At 58.1% G+C, this 15,639-nt stretch overlaps 2 protein-coding genes across 3 annotated transcripts in view; one reads left to right on the top strand and one right to left on the bottom strand.

Annotated features, from left to right (window-relative positions):
• ZHX3 (zinc fingers and homeoboxes 3) overlaps nucleotides 1–3,317 on the bottom strand; it is a 159,969-nt gene extending 156,652 nt beyond the window's left edge. For both annotated transcript variants that reach the window (XR_006680557.1, XM_045295190.1), the window contains exon 1: nucleotides 3,277–3,317. The gene's annotated coding sequence lies outside the window, so the exon portion shown is untranslated. The remainder of the gene's footprint in view (nucleotides 1–3,276) is intronic.
• Nucleotides 3,318–4,331: 1,014 nt separating this feature from the next.
• LPIN3 (lipin 3) overlaps nucleotides 4,332–15,639 on the top strand; it is a 14,240-nt gene continuing 2,932 nt past the window's right edge. Inside the window, exons 1-14 of the mRNA XM_045295500.1 lie at nucleotides 4,332–4,416; nucleotides 6,470–6,625; nucleotides 7,864–7,949; nucleotides 8,018–8,217; nucleotides 9,230–9,325; nucleotides 10,163–10,428; nucleotides 10,618–10,701; nucleotides 11,042–11,162; nucleotides 11,632–11,953; nucleotides 13,021–13,120; nucleotides 13,225–13,385; nucleotides 13,642–13,735; nucleotides 13,841–13,910; nucleotides 15,547–15,635. Of these exons, the coding sequence (XP_045151435.1) occupies nucleotides 8,026–8,217; nucleotides 9,230–9,325; nucleotides 10,163–10,428; nucleotides 10,618–10,701; nucleotides 11,042–11,162; nucleotides 11,632–11,953; nucleotides 13,021–13,120; nucleotides 13,225–13,385; nucleotides 13,642–13,735; nucleotides 13,841–13,910; nucleotides 15,547–15,635 (1,595 nt within the window). The 5' untranslated portion in view covers nucleotides 4,332–4,416; nucleotides 6,470–6,625; nucleotides 7,864–7,949; nucleotides 8,018–8,025. The remainder of the gene's footprint in view (nucleotides 4,417–6,469; nucleotides 6,626–7,863; nucleotides 7,950–8,017; nucleotides 8,218–9,229; nucleotides 9,326–10,162; nucleotides 10,429–10,617; nucleotides 10,702–11,041; nucleotides 11,163–11,631; nucleotides 11,954–13,020; nucleotides 13,121–13,224; nucleotides 13,386–13,641; nucleotides 13,736–13,840; nucleotides 13,911–15,546; nucleotides 15,636–15,639) is intronic.

The raw sequence follows: 15,639 nt of genomic DNA, 5'->3' as shown, positions 1-15,639 counted from the left end.
CCACTATCCCATGGACTGGACTGCTCGGAGAATGACCAGGCTGTCTTAGCAGTACAGCCAGAATGCTCCTTAGAATCGAGAATGGCAAGACTTGGTCTCCCATACTTTGGACATGTTACCAGGAAGAACCGGTTCAGACCAGCTCTGGGACATCGTGGTTGGTAAAGCAGGAAGCCCCTCAAGGAGATGGACTGACCCAGTGGCTGCAAGAACGGCTGAAGCCTAACAATGAGGTGGGATGACGCAGGACCCGGTGGTGTTGCATCCTGTGGTACACAGGGGGAGGCCCCTAACAAGAGCCCGCACACCTGGAACACCCTTTCCACTGGTCTTCATCTAGCTAATTCAGGTGTAGCAGCTTTCTTTAATCCCCACCAATCCAGGGCTGGCCCCAACTCAGCCAATTGTCATAGGACATCGTACTCACCTGACTACCTTCTCACTCCTCCCAAGACCACTGCTACATGCCCAGTGCCTGGTGCAGACCTGGTGCCCTGCCATCACACCATCCTTAGGTCAGCGGGTCTCAAACTAGATCAGAATCACCTGGCAGTGAGGGGCGAGCTTAAAACACAGATTGCTGAGCCCCAGGCCCAGAGTTTGATTCAGCAAGGCGGGGGAGGCCCCAGAATCTGCATTCCTAGCAGGTGATTCTAATCCTGCTGGTCCTGAGACCCCACTTTGAGAACCCCTGTCTGAATCCATTTCTTTCTTGATAACAGAGAGGTAGTACAAACCAAAAAACTCATGCCATCGGGTTGATTGAGACTCAGTGACCCTAGAGGACCGGGTAGAACTAACTGCCCCCGTGGGTTTTAAGATTGCAACTCTTTACCGAAGTGGAAAGCCCATCTTTCTCCCAAGGAGCAGCTGTTGGTTTCAAACTGCTGACCCTGTGGTGAGCAGCCCAACATGTAACCCACCGACACCACCACGACTCCTCAAATTAGTACAGTCCCACCATACTGGGCTTTGTGAGGAAGTAATGAGACGACAACACACATGAACTCAGGATGGTGGCTGCATGGGAAGCAGCTCAGAGGGTTCGTGGTTGCTACTGGGAACGGGCAAGAGGGAACAGGAGGCAGCAAAGGTGGGAAAGGGCCCAAGCGGGTCAGCTGGGCTGGCACGGCAGCCAGGGCCCGGCTAAGCAGCCAGGAAGGCCAAGTTCTGCTGTGGGAGCAGCTGGGAGCCACATACAGTTCTGGAGCAGAGCAGCGACAGGTGGAAACTGAATGTGGCAATCTGTAATCTGGGACAGGAGCCCGCTGCCGACAGCATGTCCTACGAGCTGGTCTCTCCTTGGCTGCTTGGCCAGACATGGGATTGGCAGGTCCCCCAAATAAAAATAAAGAATGCTCAGTTACGTCTGTGTCAGATAATTTTTTTTAAAGAATAAACTCCCAAAACCTCACAGCCACCGAGTCCATTCTGACTCATCGTGACCCTATGGGCAGAGTAGAACTGCCCTCGTGGGTTTCTGAGACTGTAACTCTTGGTGGGTAGAAAGTCTCATCGTTTTCCTGTGGAGAAGCTGGTGATTTTGAATTGCAGACCTTGAGGTTAGCAGCCCAACGCGTAATCAACCCACTATGCCACCAGGGCTCAAGCAAAACTCACTGCCATCAAGTCGGTTCCAACTCCGAGACCCTCTAAGAACAGAACAGAATGTTCCCAACATTCCATGAGCCAGCCCTTGACTAAACCACACCTGCTGTTGATCAGCCATGTGCAGTCCAGTTTGGGAAGCCCAGCCAGGCACAGCTGCCTGCTGCTCACTGCCCGCCGCCTCCTCTGCCTCCTTTTCCAGGTGCACCTCTTGCCGCCTTCAATGAGGCCGCCAAGAGGGGTTGAGAAGCTGCTCCCAACAGCTAGTCTGAGTGACCACAGCTGCAGGCCTGAATGAGTCTTTCTCCCGCACCTGGCTGAGCCAAGCAAGAAGTTGTGAGAGGGCCAGGCCCAGGAAGCAGGATGCAGGCAGTCAATTCCTGGATCTGTGACTTCAGGAACCACATGCGGTCTGTAGAGTGGGAACTGTCCGCGGCCCTCCGGTTAATCAAGAGGCTAGTTGCTGTGGGTGGTGCAGGCCCACCTGGAGAAGGGGTGGCAGCGGGAAGGAGAAAATGGCCGTGACCACAGAAATGGACCAACAAGTGCCCGTGCTGCTTGTCTCAGGGGATATGAACCCAGGCGAGAGCAGGGTGGCCTTCACCTCGTCCTGCTCCGATGGCTGTGGGGACAAACTACCCTCCCAGAAGCTGTTGCTGTCCTCCACCCACCCCCCCTTGCCCCACCCCCAAATCCCAGAAAGGCCAAGAGTCCAGAATCGTACTGGAGGAAACCCACTCTCTCTGTAACAATGCTTTCTTTCCTCCAAGTAACAAGGAGCCAGGAGAGCTATTTGTGCTCAATCTTTAAAAAAAAGAAAAAAAGAATCTGATCAACACGTACAGAGGTTCCCAGCCTGGCTGCATGTTACAAAGCCCTGGGGAGCTCTGCCCAGCCTCGCTATCATCCAAGGACCCAGCTGACTCCAATGCCAAGGTTGAATCACTGACTTAGTCCATCCTGTTTAATCCTCACAGGAACAGTCCCTCAACACAGGATTACTCTCGAGGTTGGAGATAAGAAACTGCTCAAAGACACAGAGTGACTGCGGTGTCGTGTAGCCCCAAACTCTTGTCCTTGCCTCTCTTCCGTCCCAGGCTCCCTGCAGGCATTCCTGGTGTCCCAAAGTCCCCAGCGTTTCCCTGTGATATAACCATGCCCACTGCTGGCGTCCATTCTGGTTCAGAAAGTCCCAATGGGGCACAGGCCCTCCTCCAGGTTTGCAAGACTGTCAGTCTTCACTGGAGCCAGGTGTCTCAGCTTAGCGGGTTTCAACCGCCACCTGTTCTTTCAGCAGCCAAGTGCTTAACCAGGTGGCACAGTCCCAGGTGTACATACAGCCGAAGGTATCTACGTATCCAGGTACAATGCCGCCGGCCATCTTTGTGTCTTGGCACTGCCCCCCACGCAAGACCCCTAAGAGACACCAATCAGACACCGCCTGGGGTCAGCTGACACCAAATCATTTGGTACTACTTCCAACCAGGTCTTGTCACGTTGGATCAACACAACAACGGCGGCCACCTCATTCCTCGCTGCCCACCACGTTCTCAAACCTGGTTTCTTCGCCATTGCCCGCCCCCTTGACAGCAAATAGGAGCCAGCCTCCACCCTGCTCCCCATACCTAAACTCAGCAGGCGAACTTGAGCCATTCGCAGGGGTCCTACCTGTGCACTCCTTGTCCCAGGGGCCGAGAACCACAGATACGCAGAGAAAAGACGCTGGGCATCCCGAGTCTCCAGGGCTGGCGAGGCTCCCGCATTTGTTGGGCACCCGCCTCGACGGAAGCCAGTCGGGCGCAGGCAGGTCGGGCGAGGACGCCGCTGGGCGCGAAAGCTGGGCGCCGCCTGCCCTCTGCTGGCCAGGGCGGGGATTGAACTGCACCCGGACGTCTGCAGATGGAAGGGACTCGCTTTTACTCAGCGCTTAATGTAGACCCTTGAACGCGACCAACCCGAGGCCTGCTCCCACGGAGCTCATGGGCAAGGGAACAAACATGAATCAAAAGGTTAAAACCAAACTCTGCCACTCCGTGGCTTCCGACTCATAGCTACCCGATTTCTGAGACTCTCAACCTCTATGGCAGCCTCACCGTGCTCCCATCGGGTAGGGCATGGTGTATTCAAACTGCTGACCTCGAGGTTAGGCGTTCAGTGCCTACCTCACACGCCAGCCGGGCTGCTTATTCAACTAAATACTCGCATAAAATTACAATTGTGGGTTGGGTGTCTGACACGTGGGCCTCGTCTGGTCCGGAGGAGTCAGGGGGCATTTGAGCGCCAAGCATTTCATGTACTGTACTCTGGACAAACCCTGCAGGGTGGCTACCATTGACTCTCCCAGGACAAGCAGCCCACGGGTGCCGAGAGGGTGCAGAACTTACCTGAGGTCCCACAGTGAGCGGGAAGCCCAGCAGGAGGGCCCAGGTCAGCCCAACTCCAAAGGCCCGGCTTTCCGGCTTTCGCCTCCCCGGGCCGTGGGCCAGGTGCCAGGTGGGAGGGGACCTGCTAAAAAGCTACTGGAAGGCCGCAGGGCGGGGCTGGCGTTGAGGCCGAGGGGGCGCGGCCTGACTCTGGCCCCGCCCAGCCTCCTTAAGAGAAATGGCGTCCTCTTGCTAGAACGCTGGACGGAGCGGGATTTTCCCCGGGGGTGGAGCCCGGGCGGGCGGGGCGGGGCGGGGCGAAGCCGCACCTGGCTCCTGGAGGGGCGGGGTCGGCGTCGACTGGAGACGGAAGCGCTGGGCAGTGTGCAGCCGAGGAAGACTCTTACCGCTGGGCCTGTGCGCTCAGGTAGAGGCGGCGGCTCAGGTAGGGCACAACCCGGGCCGGGGGAGAAGTGGCCCCCCTCTGCCCATGTCCTGCCACCTGACCCTCGGCTCTTCCTGTTCGCGGGCCTGACTCCACCTCTGCCATCAGATAGGACGTTAAGGGTAGAGGGGACTGAAGTCCTGCGGCGGGAGGTCGCTCGGACCCCACCCGCAGAGCAATGGGATCTGGAAAGAGATACGAAAACCTCGGACGCAGAGGAGACAGACCCGGCCTCACCCCCGGCTGTGTGGCCTTAGGGAGGGTTCTTTTCTCAGCCATTGAGTGTCCTCAGTTACAAAACTGGGACTGACCCTTCGCCGACTGAGTCGGGTGCGGTACCCGCGGTCGCCGCTAGGAGCCTGGGCGACGCTGTCTCCCTTCCAGGCTCTAGGAGCGCTTATCCTCCTGTCCCCTCCCCCAAACCCCGGGCCCCATAAGGGCTGACAGCACAGCCCGGGGCGCTAGCTCGGGCGCCGCTGTGGTGCAGGGCAAACCCTCCTGGGAGACGTGTGTGTGCTGCCGGAGTGGGGGGCCGAGGCTTGGACCAGACACTCATGACCCCTGCCTGGAGCCCGCTGCCCACTTTGTGTAGACAGTTGGGGCCACCATCCCCAGGGCCTTGGGTGCCAACTTAAGAAGTACAAACGCCCAGCGACAGAGTACCACTGATGGTGCCCTCGTGTCCCACCTGGGCAACTGAGCGTCACAGACCAGCTTGATGACAAAGATGACAAGCGACATACTAGGCATGTACTGCTTGTCAGTGTTTGCCCCAGAGTATCTCTTTCCCTCCTCACACCCACCTTCCCAGGGCGGGTCTATCAGTATCAGGGGTTTAGCGGCTGACACTGAGGCCCAGAGAGGTGAGGTAACTTGCTCTAGGTCTCACAGCAATGTTGTGAGTGGCGGTGGAGATTAGAACCTAGATAGTTTGGTGCCCACCGACCCACCATGTCTTGCTGTCACTCACGATCTGGGAATACTCATAATCTAACTCGGCAGGTGCAAAAAGAAGGGGCCAGATGAGCGAGCAGAAAACTGGGGAAGGCGATTCAGGGCCCTGGGAGGCAGCTAGCTGGCTAGAGTCCTTAAGAGGACATTTGGGTGAAGAGAAGGCATTTGATTTTGGTCCCGCGTGAAGGGTGATGTAGCTCCCCCTGCGTCTGGTGGAGATGAAGGGGGCAGGGCTGGGGCAAGAACAGGTGCAGCCCTGGGAGGTGGGAGGGCGCAAGATACTAAGGGAGATGTGGGGTAAGGGGGCGAGGAGAGGAAAGAAGCCCTGTGGAGTCTGGAGAGATGTTTCATGGGGGACTCCAAGGACGGGAGTGATCCCCGGGGGTCATCTCTGCACTGATTCTTCCTCCTAGACCAGTGAGGAGCCTTGGGGCTCAGTGGGCAGCTAATGAAAAGGTGGGCGATTTGACACCACCAAGGAAGCTGTCTCCGTGATCAGATCCTTTCTGAATTGGGAGTTGACTCGACAGCCCCCACAACAAAGAATTCCAGACAGATGGAGCTGAGCCTGCCCTGCTCCTCCTGCCCCCAGGTCTTCTGTCCTCAGCAGGGCAGGGCAGGGCAGGACAGGACGGGACGCTCAGTGGGGCCTCCAGCTGGGCAGACCTTCGCCCCGATCCTGGCCTGACCTTGCCACGCTTGCATCTTTGTTCGTGGGAGCTTCCAGAGTCCACTCGGCTTCCGGACTCTCACAGCCCTTGAGACTCTCACAGACCCTTCCCCACCAAGTGTCTGTCCTCGTCACTCTCAGTCCACCCAGACCTGCGTGTGCTCTTAGCGTTTGGTGTTGGGTTGGGAGAAACCAAAGTAGGAAGTTTCACCCAGCACATAATAGGGTGTAGTGGTAAAGCACTTGGCTGCTAACAGAAAGGTCGGTGGCTCAAACCCAGCAGCCGCTCAAGGTGAAGACAGTGTGGCAGCTTGCTTCCAGAAAGATGATCTCTTAAACCCGATGGGTGGTTCTACTCCATCTGCCCTGAGGGGTGGCTGTGAGCTGGAATTGACCTGAAGGCATTGAGTTTTGTTTTTCTTTTTGCAGGTAAAATAATGATTGGGTTTGAGTGATGTTTTAGCAGTCCTCTGAAGCCATCATAACTGTGCGCCATAGACCAGAAGAATCCACAGCCCGACCCAAGGCTGGGGGCAGGGAGGCTGCAGCCCTTAGCTGAGAAGTGCCTGCCGTCTGTGGGTGGAGGTGAGGGTCTGAGGCCATGCACTACTGAAGGGCACGAGAATCACCTGGGGGACTCATTAAAGGCAGGTGTTGGTGCTGTGGCTGATTCGGGCTGAGTTGAGCCTAGGAATCCATGTTTCTAACCAGCTGGTCCACAGACTGCATTATGAGTGGGACAGAGGTTGTGCACGGTTGTCAGAGAAACAGAGACCGTGGAGTGGAAGGAACCCAGAGACGGGCATTGGAATCACCATCCCACCCTTTCCAGCCTCCTTCACCTCTGGCGCTATGAGCTTAAGACTTGGATCCCTTGCTTGACCTCTTTGAGAGGTGGTCTTGCATGGTGGGCAGTCCTGTGGGGCTGCTGAGGCAGGACCAGTGAGACGGACATGTCCTCTGGAGGGGGTGATGGGCCACGGGCCTGGCCAACATACTGGGGTGATGAGCTGATTGGAGCAGGGCAGGCATTGTACCAGCTTGGAGGTGGCTCTCATGATGGTGGCCCTGGCTTCTTCCGGTTGGCTTTGGGCTCATGCTGCCCTCCCTGCTGTGGAGAGACTGGTCTGACCGGGAGGAGAGGCAGGCCATGGCCTGGAAAGGACCAGAGGACTGGCCAGCAAAGCCAACCTCCATCTGAGGAGTAGGGTCAGGACTGAGGTTAGGGGCTGGGACCTCTGGCCTAGGGATCCTGGGGTCAGGCTGTGACCCACGGAGGGACTTCTCACCAGAGAAACAGGGAAGTTGTGCGTCTTTGGGGCATCTGGCTTTGGGCAGAATCTGAGGTACCTGGGGTGTGCCCTCCCTCCTGATCCCCTACAAAGTAGTCAGGGTGGCCTGCCAAGCCTCTGCCCAACACATCGGACTGGGAGACAAGACAACTGTACTCATTTCTCAGATGGAAGAGCAGAGACACTCCCCCCACCATCGTGCACACGCCCCCAGTCCCACCCCCATCCTCTAGAGCGAGCTGAGCCATCAGGACCCGCTGGGCTGGGTCTGGCCACACCCAGGGTTCTGCAGCCACACTGACCTGGATTCAACGCTGCCAGGTGGTGTGACTGAGCCAGCCACTCCACCACTCTGTGCCCTAGCGGGCTGCTCAGTAAACAGGAGTCATGAAACCTGCCCAGCCAGCTACGCAAGGTTATTATGAAGGGGACAGGGCCGTGCCCACGGGGCGCTGCGGTCACTGTCGTGAGTCATGGCACTAGGGGCCCAGCGTTCCTGAGCAGTGCCTGACGCGAGGCCTCACTCGACAGATGTGGAGATTGGCACCGGGCGACGGGAGGCGGCTGTCCACAGGCCCCGCACCGAGGACCTGCTAGCCTTCGTGACCCCACTCAAGGTAAGCCCCGGCGGCCCTGCGGGGCCAGGCTGTGGGAGGGCGGTCCACAGCATCGGCTGTGCTTCCAGCCGCGGCCATGAACTACGTGGGGCAGCTGGCGGGGACGGTGTTCGGGACGGTGAAGGAGCTGTACCGGGGTCTGAACCCGGCCACGCTGAGCGGCGGCATCGACGTGCTGGTGGTGGAGCAGCAAGACGGCTCTTTCCGCTGCTCCCCCTTCCACGTGCGCTTCGGCAAGCTGGGTGTCCTGCGCTCTCGCGAGAAGGTGGTGAGTGCTGGCCGGCTGGGGTGGTGCGACGACGTCTCAGAGGGGGCTTCCAAGGGTTGGAGTGGGTCCCGTTGTCCCATGCCGGCGGCATCGCGGGGTAGGCCGTGACACTAGAGCCCATCAGACCTGGCTCCTACTTACCAAGAACGTACCTCGGTGTTCTCGGTGAGTCGCCTCACAGGTGTGACGGAGTGAGCTTATCCGCCTGGTTTGGGGGTGGACTGGGAGGATTCCTGGGAGCTGATAACCTTGCCCCAGGGTAGGTGTGTGGGGGCACTTTGAGTGTCCCTTTGCAAACACTCCTGTAGCAACCCCACAGTCCACTGTGTGGGGTGGGGGTGTGGGGGTCGAGACCTCTGTTAACTTTAAGACCCTGCATGTGGATGAACTGTTTGGTCCCAAGCCACCTCCCCGTTGGTTTGCTATGAACATCCCAGAATCCTAACAGGAAAGAGTAACCTAATGGGAGTTGGACATCTTGTGGCCAAGAGCCAGGGTGTGGACACAGACTTTGTGGGCTCTGAAGCTTCTCAGGGCCACTGCCCTGCAAGTGACTTAACCCTTCCAAGTCTGTTTCCTCAAGGAAGGATAATAACAGGAGCTAGTTTATGGGGTTTCGTGAAGACGTAATGAGACATAACTAAAAATGTGTGTGTGTGTGTGTATTTAAGTGGTGACGCTTACCCCCTTTTCAGTGGTCATCTAATGGGTGGGCACTGCCCTGGGGACTGGGGTATGGCAGTGATAAGATACAGTCCATTCTTGTTCTTGTGGGGTATGGGGGCAGACAGGAACATGGGACCATTGAGATCCACCGGAGAGTATGCCCGAGGGCCAGGGTGGGCCCCTGGGCGATGGCCTCTCTGAGGAAGGAGAAAGAGGGTAGAGATGCCTGCTGGAGGAAGCAACTGGGCACACAGAGGTCTGGGCACAGGGGATACCATGGGCAGGGTGCCAGCCAGGCCAGTGGGCTACAGCAGGCCAGTGAGGCCTGTCCTGCCCTGCCATGCAGGTGGATATCGAGATCAATGGGGAGCCAGTGGACCTGCACATGAAGCTGGGGGACAGCGGGGAGGCCTTCTTCGTCCAGGAGCTGGAGAGTGATGAGGTGAGTGCTCCCCGCCCCAGCACTGCGGACCCCTCTGGGCAGGGCCTTAGGCTTCCTCCCTGCCCTCCTCGGGAGCACTCCCCTGGCAGGAACCTGATGCAAACTAATGCCCAGAGTGGCAGATGGGCTCATATTTCCAGGGCAGCTGGGAGAGCTTCTCTAGCCAGGTACCAGAAGATGGAAAGGAAGCACTTCCAGGCAGCTTAGAAGGTGGTTCTGAGGCCTGGCCTGGGTGCTGGGGTGCCAGAGAGCATAAGGTGTGGCTTATTCTGGGGATGGAGCCAGAGCCAGGAGTCTGCGGAAGGGAAACAAAAGCCAATGGATGTTTACAGTGTTTGGAGCTTTTTGACAAGTTTTGATTGAGCTCCTGCTGTGGACTGGCGACTCTCTGCGGTCCCCTTGAACTGGGCATGACCCTCATCTTCGAGAAGCTTCCTAGACTAGTCTGGGAGACAGGCAAGGCACAGGAGCAGCAGATGATGGAATACTGTGGCCACTGCAGTGAGGGGGGCTGGCAGCCACCCGGGGACGGTCAGGACAAGTGGTGGTGACACCTGGAGGAGGTGACACCTGGGCTGAGTCTTAAAAGGAGATGTGGGCAGAGGACAAGCCAAAAGGCTGATGCCCAGGGTCCTCTGTAGGGCAGCAGCACCCAGGCAGCTAGAGTGGCTCCCTGGATCTGGGAACTCAGGGACCCACAGCTGCAAAGCTGTGCTCCCCTGCCTTTGTTCACCTGCTGTTCCCGGAACTCAGGCAGGGCTCTGGGTGACAAGCATGACCCCCCACCCCCACCCCAGCTCTGTCCCCCCTCAGCTCTGCCCCTTGTCTGCTCCACAGGAACTTGTGCCTCCCCGGCTGTGCACCTCGCCCCTCCCCTGGGGGGGCCTGTCAGGCTTCCCCTCAGACTCCCAGTGGGGCACAGCCAGTGAGCCCGAGGGCTCTGTTGTGGCAGGGGGCGCCTCCACTGGGCGGAAGAAGCGCCGCCGCAGGAGGAAGCCCAGGTGGAAGGAGGGCGCAGCAACGGACTCCAGTTCAGAGGAGCTGGAAGCAGGCGCCGAGAGCGGGCTGTCCCTGCTGGAAAAACCAAAGTCGGAGTCCCTAGGGTGTGTAAGAGGCAGCTCAGGGTCGAGACAGCAACCCCTGGGGTTCAGGCAACAGTTCCCCTGTGCATGCTGTGTGACCCTGGGCAAGTCCCTGGACCTCACCACCCCAGGCTCCTGACTCAGAGGCTCTGATGCCCTACCCCGAGGGCCAGGACTTTCCTGTCTGACCATTTCCCTGCTGCCCCTCAGCGGTGCCCAGGCAGAAGGGGAGTCCTCACCCCGGCTCAAAGACATCTACCCCTACTCTGATGGGGAGTGGACTCCCCAGACCAGGTGAGCATCTCCAAGCCATGGTCTCGCAGTGATTGCAATGTACATTGTTCTGATAGCCAATGGCATGAGCATGCTGACTGCTCACCTGCTTTTTCCTCTCCTCTAGAATGTGTTTGTTCTAGTCCCTGGCCTGTCATTTTTGTACTGATTCACTTTCTTGTTGTTGATTGGTGGGTGCTCTTTATATATATATACACTCTTTTACACGTCCTTTGTGTATTTTGCTGATCCAACATGGAAATCGTAGGAGTTGTGTATCTTAATTCCTCAGGCTAAGGTGGGGCCATGGGGAGGGGGCAGCAGGCTGCACTGGGAAGCGCTGAGCTTTTGTTTCCTGCAGCTTCACATCAGATGGGCTGGCCTCTCCCAAGAGCGACTCAGAGCTGGAGCTGCGGGCCTCAGAGCCCAGCCCCCTGAGAGCGGAGTCCCACATGCAGTGGTCCTGGGGACGGCTACCTAAGGTGAGTTCCTAGACCTCAAACCCCGTCCTCTCCCCATCTCCCTTCCAACGGCTCCATGGCCCATGTGCGGGAGAAAGGTGAGGCTGCCTGCTCCCTTTACGGTTCTGCCTTGGAACCCCAAAGGGCACTGCTACTCTGTCCTATAGCACTGCTTCCCAAAGTAGGTAATACTGCCCCCAGCGGGGAACTGGAACAATCTGGGGGGGGGGGGCGCAGCGAGGGGAGGAGCTGCAAAATCAAACACCACCACTTTTATCCTGGATTATTAGCTATAAAGGAGGCTTTGGGTATTTTTTTTTTTTTTGAAGAGCCAAATAAGTCTGTGTCCTATAGGGTCTGCATGAGTCACAGCTGATTCGATGGCAGAATAAGTAACATGTGCAGGCCAGGATTGGGGTGACTGAGAAGGGGCTGCCTTGGGAGGCAGGCCCTGCCCTGGCCCACAGCCTCCCCCTTGCTTTGATTCAAGGTGGCCAAAGCAGAGCAGTCTGAAGACAACACCGAGACCCTCTCTCCTCCTCGGGGTGGGCCAAACACCCGCTCTGCCTCTGTGGTGGGCACGGACTCCTCAGGACCCCCCGTCCTGCAAACCATGGCTGGCACTGACCTGCTGTCGCCTGATGAGGCTCCTGCTCTGGCAGGGGCCCCACTCCCCAACCCCCAGAGCGAGGCCTCCAAGATTCAGTGTTCTGGGGACATACGCCTCCGTCCTGCCACAAAATCATGGAGCTGGGCAGCTCTGGAGGACCCTGCTCCCCAGAGGCCACCAATGGGAGCCGGCAGAAGGGAAGGTGAGTGATGGCCCCCTGGGTGATGCTAGGACTTCAATCCCTACCTATCAGCCAGGAACTGTGCTGGGCACCACCCACCATGGGGCAGATGGCACCTGTAAACAAGGTAGATCATGGCGTGGGCGATGCGTTGAGACAGCAGGGGAGGGCATTTACATTGCCTGACCAGGGAAGACCTCTTTGGACGGGTAGTGTTTGGTTCTCCAAAGATACAGGTCTGTTCAGGAGAGGAGTATTGTTAGTTGCCGTCAGGGCAGTGCTGATGCACGGTGAGTCACGTTCCACAGAACAAACCACTGCTCCACCCTACACGATCTTCACGTCCGCTGGTCTGCTTGAGGCGTCCTGCAGCCATCGGCCTTTCCTCCTCTGGCCCTCTCCCGCTTGTTGTGCTCCCCACTGTGTTTTCATGGGCCAACCTTTAGAAGTAGCTTCCCGGGCCTTTCTTCCTATCTGAAGGCCCACTGACATCCGTCCACCATGCGTGACCCTGCTGGTATGAGAGATGCGGGAGGGGCGGGGCGGGGGAGGTGAGGAATTGCCTCCAGCATCTTTGCCACATGCTCCCACATTCCCACCAACCAACCAAGAGAGGAGGAGAATCTGAGGCCAAGGGAGTTGTGTGTGTCCAGGCCCATGGGGCGGTGGGTAGGAGGTATCCTGGTCTAGGAACCAAGGGAGCCAACAAGTCTTGAACGAGGCCGAGGAAAGGGCTGGGAGGAAGCTGGGGAGCTGAGCAGAGGCCCGACCACCCCAGCACACGGCACGTGGAGAGAAGGCACGAAGCTGGCACTGCCAGAATCAGGAGGCACTGGGCATACAACGCTACTGAAAATGTCATTAAAATCAAAGCGAAAACTTCAGGGACCCCCGCTCTCATGAGTCGCATTCAGGTGCCCAGTAGCATGTGTGCTAGCGGCCACCACATTGAACAGCACAGATAAGGAACTTGCCTATCAACCCAGAAAGTTCTAATGGGACAGGGCCATGCTAGCACCCTCAAGGTGAAGGGGACATCTCAGCTGCTCACACTGCTGAGCACGCAGTGGCCCCTCCTCTGCCCACAGGCTCCCTGAAGAGAAGCCAGCACCTGGGTCCTAGTGACATCTACCTGGATGACTTGCCCTCCCTGGATTCTGAGAACGTGGCCCTTTACTTCCCGCAAAGGTGCTGGGGTTCCGGGGAGCTGGACTGTCTTGAGTTCAGGACACATGGGCCCCTTGCTCCCAGCCTCCTTGTATTCATGTTCCCATTGGTTCCTTTGTCCCCAGTGACTGTGGGCTGGGGGCCAGGAGGTGGAGTGAGCCCAGCAACCAGAAGCTCCTGGGAGCCCTGACCTCCGAGCCCAAGGCAGAACCCATCCCCGACGCGGTGGACACCATAGCGTTGTCCCTCTGTGGGGGACTGGCTGACAGCCGGAGCGTCTCCCCAGGTAAGTGTGACTACAGCAGGGAGAATGAGAGGGGATCAACTAAGACTCCGGAGTATGGTGACTTCATCTGGGCTCCCTGGAGCTTGTTCTCAGCCAAACTGGACATTCCCAAGCCACCACAAAGCCCTGAGCAGGGACGGTGCAAATCCAGCATGAGCGGGGGCCCATGGCGGGGACAATGGGTACAAACGCCACATGGTCGGGAGAGGCCCCCGAGACTGCCTGCCTCAGCCTCACTCCCAGCCTCTGTGTCCAGAGAAGTTCACCCAGCATGCCGTCTCCTATCAGGACCTCTGCAAGAACCCCAGCCTCCTGGAGGACCCCAACCTCGTGGTGGAAATCAACAAGAAGTGAGTCCCAGGGCTGGGCTCCTGGCTGCCTGTCAGTCACCCCAAATCTGGGACCCTGTAGCTGCCTGAGCCCTGTGTCCCTACGGCCCCATTCTTTCCCTCCAGGCATTATAATTGGGCTGTGGCTGCCCCCATGATCCTCTCCCTCCAAGCCTTCCAGAAGAACCTGCCTCAGGTAGCGCTGGGTCACCAACTGGGCCTGCTGGGGGTCGTGGCCATAGCCTTGGGGTAGGGGACCCTTAGCAAAGAAGTGGAGGGTGGACAGAGATGGCCCCTGAGGAAGGAGACAGTGCCCACCTCCCCACTCCCAGCCTTGCCCTTATCCTGTGGGGACAGACCCTGACTCATCTTGGCATCCTGGGTTTCCTGGTTGAATCCTACTGGACTTGGGTCTGTACATCAGAAGGGCTCAAGACAAACCAGAGGGGCATCACCAGCCCACAGGTGCCAAAGAGGGACATGCCTCCCACCAGAGGGTTCTGGATTAGGGACCTGTTTTTCATCTCGCCCTCAGAACGCTGTTTTTTTGACATTTGGTGCTTGTTCGCTGTGTATCCTGTGTGCCAGGCCCACAGCGGGGGGTGGGGGGTGGAAAGGTGGTCTTGAACTGGTTCCCACCCTCATGACTCACTGCCAATGAATTGATGCCAACTTGCAGCGACCCTCTAAGGCAGGGTAGACCTGCCCTTGTGAGTTTCCGGAATCCTGTTTACGGAAGTAGAAAGCCCTATCTTTCTCTCTTGAGCAGCTGGTGGTTTCAAACTGCCAACCTTTGGATCACAGCCCAACATGTAACCCCTACATCACCAAGGCTCCTCCCGCCCTCACAGGGAGATGCATATGTAACTCCCATGTGAGTGCAGAGAAGGTGCAGTCTGGGTGCTTTGAGAGCCACCAGGGGGGTTTGCTGAGCACATGCCCACTGTGCTGGGTTCAGAGGGTGAGCATCCGTAACCAGGTTACATCTGTAACCAGGGTAAGGGAACACCTGCAGATGCTCAGGGGCGAGAATGAGCCCAGCCTCTTCGGGCCTCCCCAAGCCCCCCATACCCCCAGCCTTCACCCTGGTCCCCCTAGCCACCTCCCTTTGTCTTGGAGAACAGTGCCTGCCAGGTTAGCCCTGCCCATCTAGGAGCTATGCAAAGCCCCACTCTGGTATGAGCCACTGTCCCCAGATCATTCGAGCATGCCCTGGGTCCATTACCAACCAGCTGTCAGTCTCTGGTGCCTGCTCCACCCCTGACTGGGTGTGGGAAGGAAGGGGTCGCTTCCCTCCTCAAGCCCATCCCCGCTCAGCTAAGTGCCCAGTCCACCCACCCTGAGCCTGCACCTTCCTCCCGTGGGCCCCCCTTCTGCATCTGTAGGATGGATCTGGCCTAGGTGCTCCCTGAGGTTACCTTGCAGCAGTCTAGCCCATTTCACAAGGTCACGTTGCCCCAGGTGTCACACAGCCAGGGAGGCTGTCTGTGGGGGAGAAGCATGGGCCTCAGAAGGCTACAGAGCATGGTCTTAGCCTGACCTTCCTGCCACCACGTGGGGCCGTCAGGCAGGGAGTAGCAGACCTGGACCTGGTGGGGAGCACTCTAGTCAGGTTGCTAACCCACGAGATCTGGAGTCCAAGTCATGCCTGAGCTGGAACTCTTGGCCTCCTGGTCATAGCTACTCCAGCCCCTGCCTAATCCCCGATGGAGCCCTCTGCTCCCTCAGCCTTCAGATGTGGATGGTGCCTAGCTCCAGGGTTTCCCTAGACCCAGGGCATACAGGGCCCTCCGGCTCACAGTGTAAGGGTGGTGGGGGTCCCTCTGCTGCAGAGTGCTGTGGACAAGCTGGAGAAGGAGAAGATGCCCCGGAAGGGGGGACGGTGGTGGTTCTCCTGGAGGCGCAGGGACCTCCCTCCTCAAGCG

Source organism: Echinops telfairi, unplaced genomic scaffold, assembly GCF_000313985.2.
Source record: "Echinops telfairi isolate 266 unplaced genomic scaffold, ASM31398v2 ScPeMD7_5592;HRSCAF=6446, whole genome shotgun sequence".
Taxonomy (NCBI): Eukaryota; Metazoa; Chordata; class Mammalia; order Afrosoricida; family Tenrecidae; genus Echinops; species Echinops telfairi.
The sequence above is the reverse complement of the archived record's forward strand: the minus strand, read 5'-3'. Positions and strand labels throughout refer to the sequence as shown.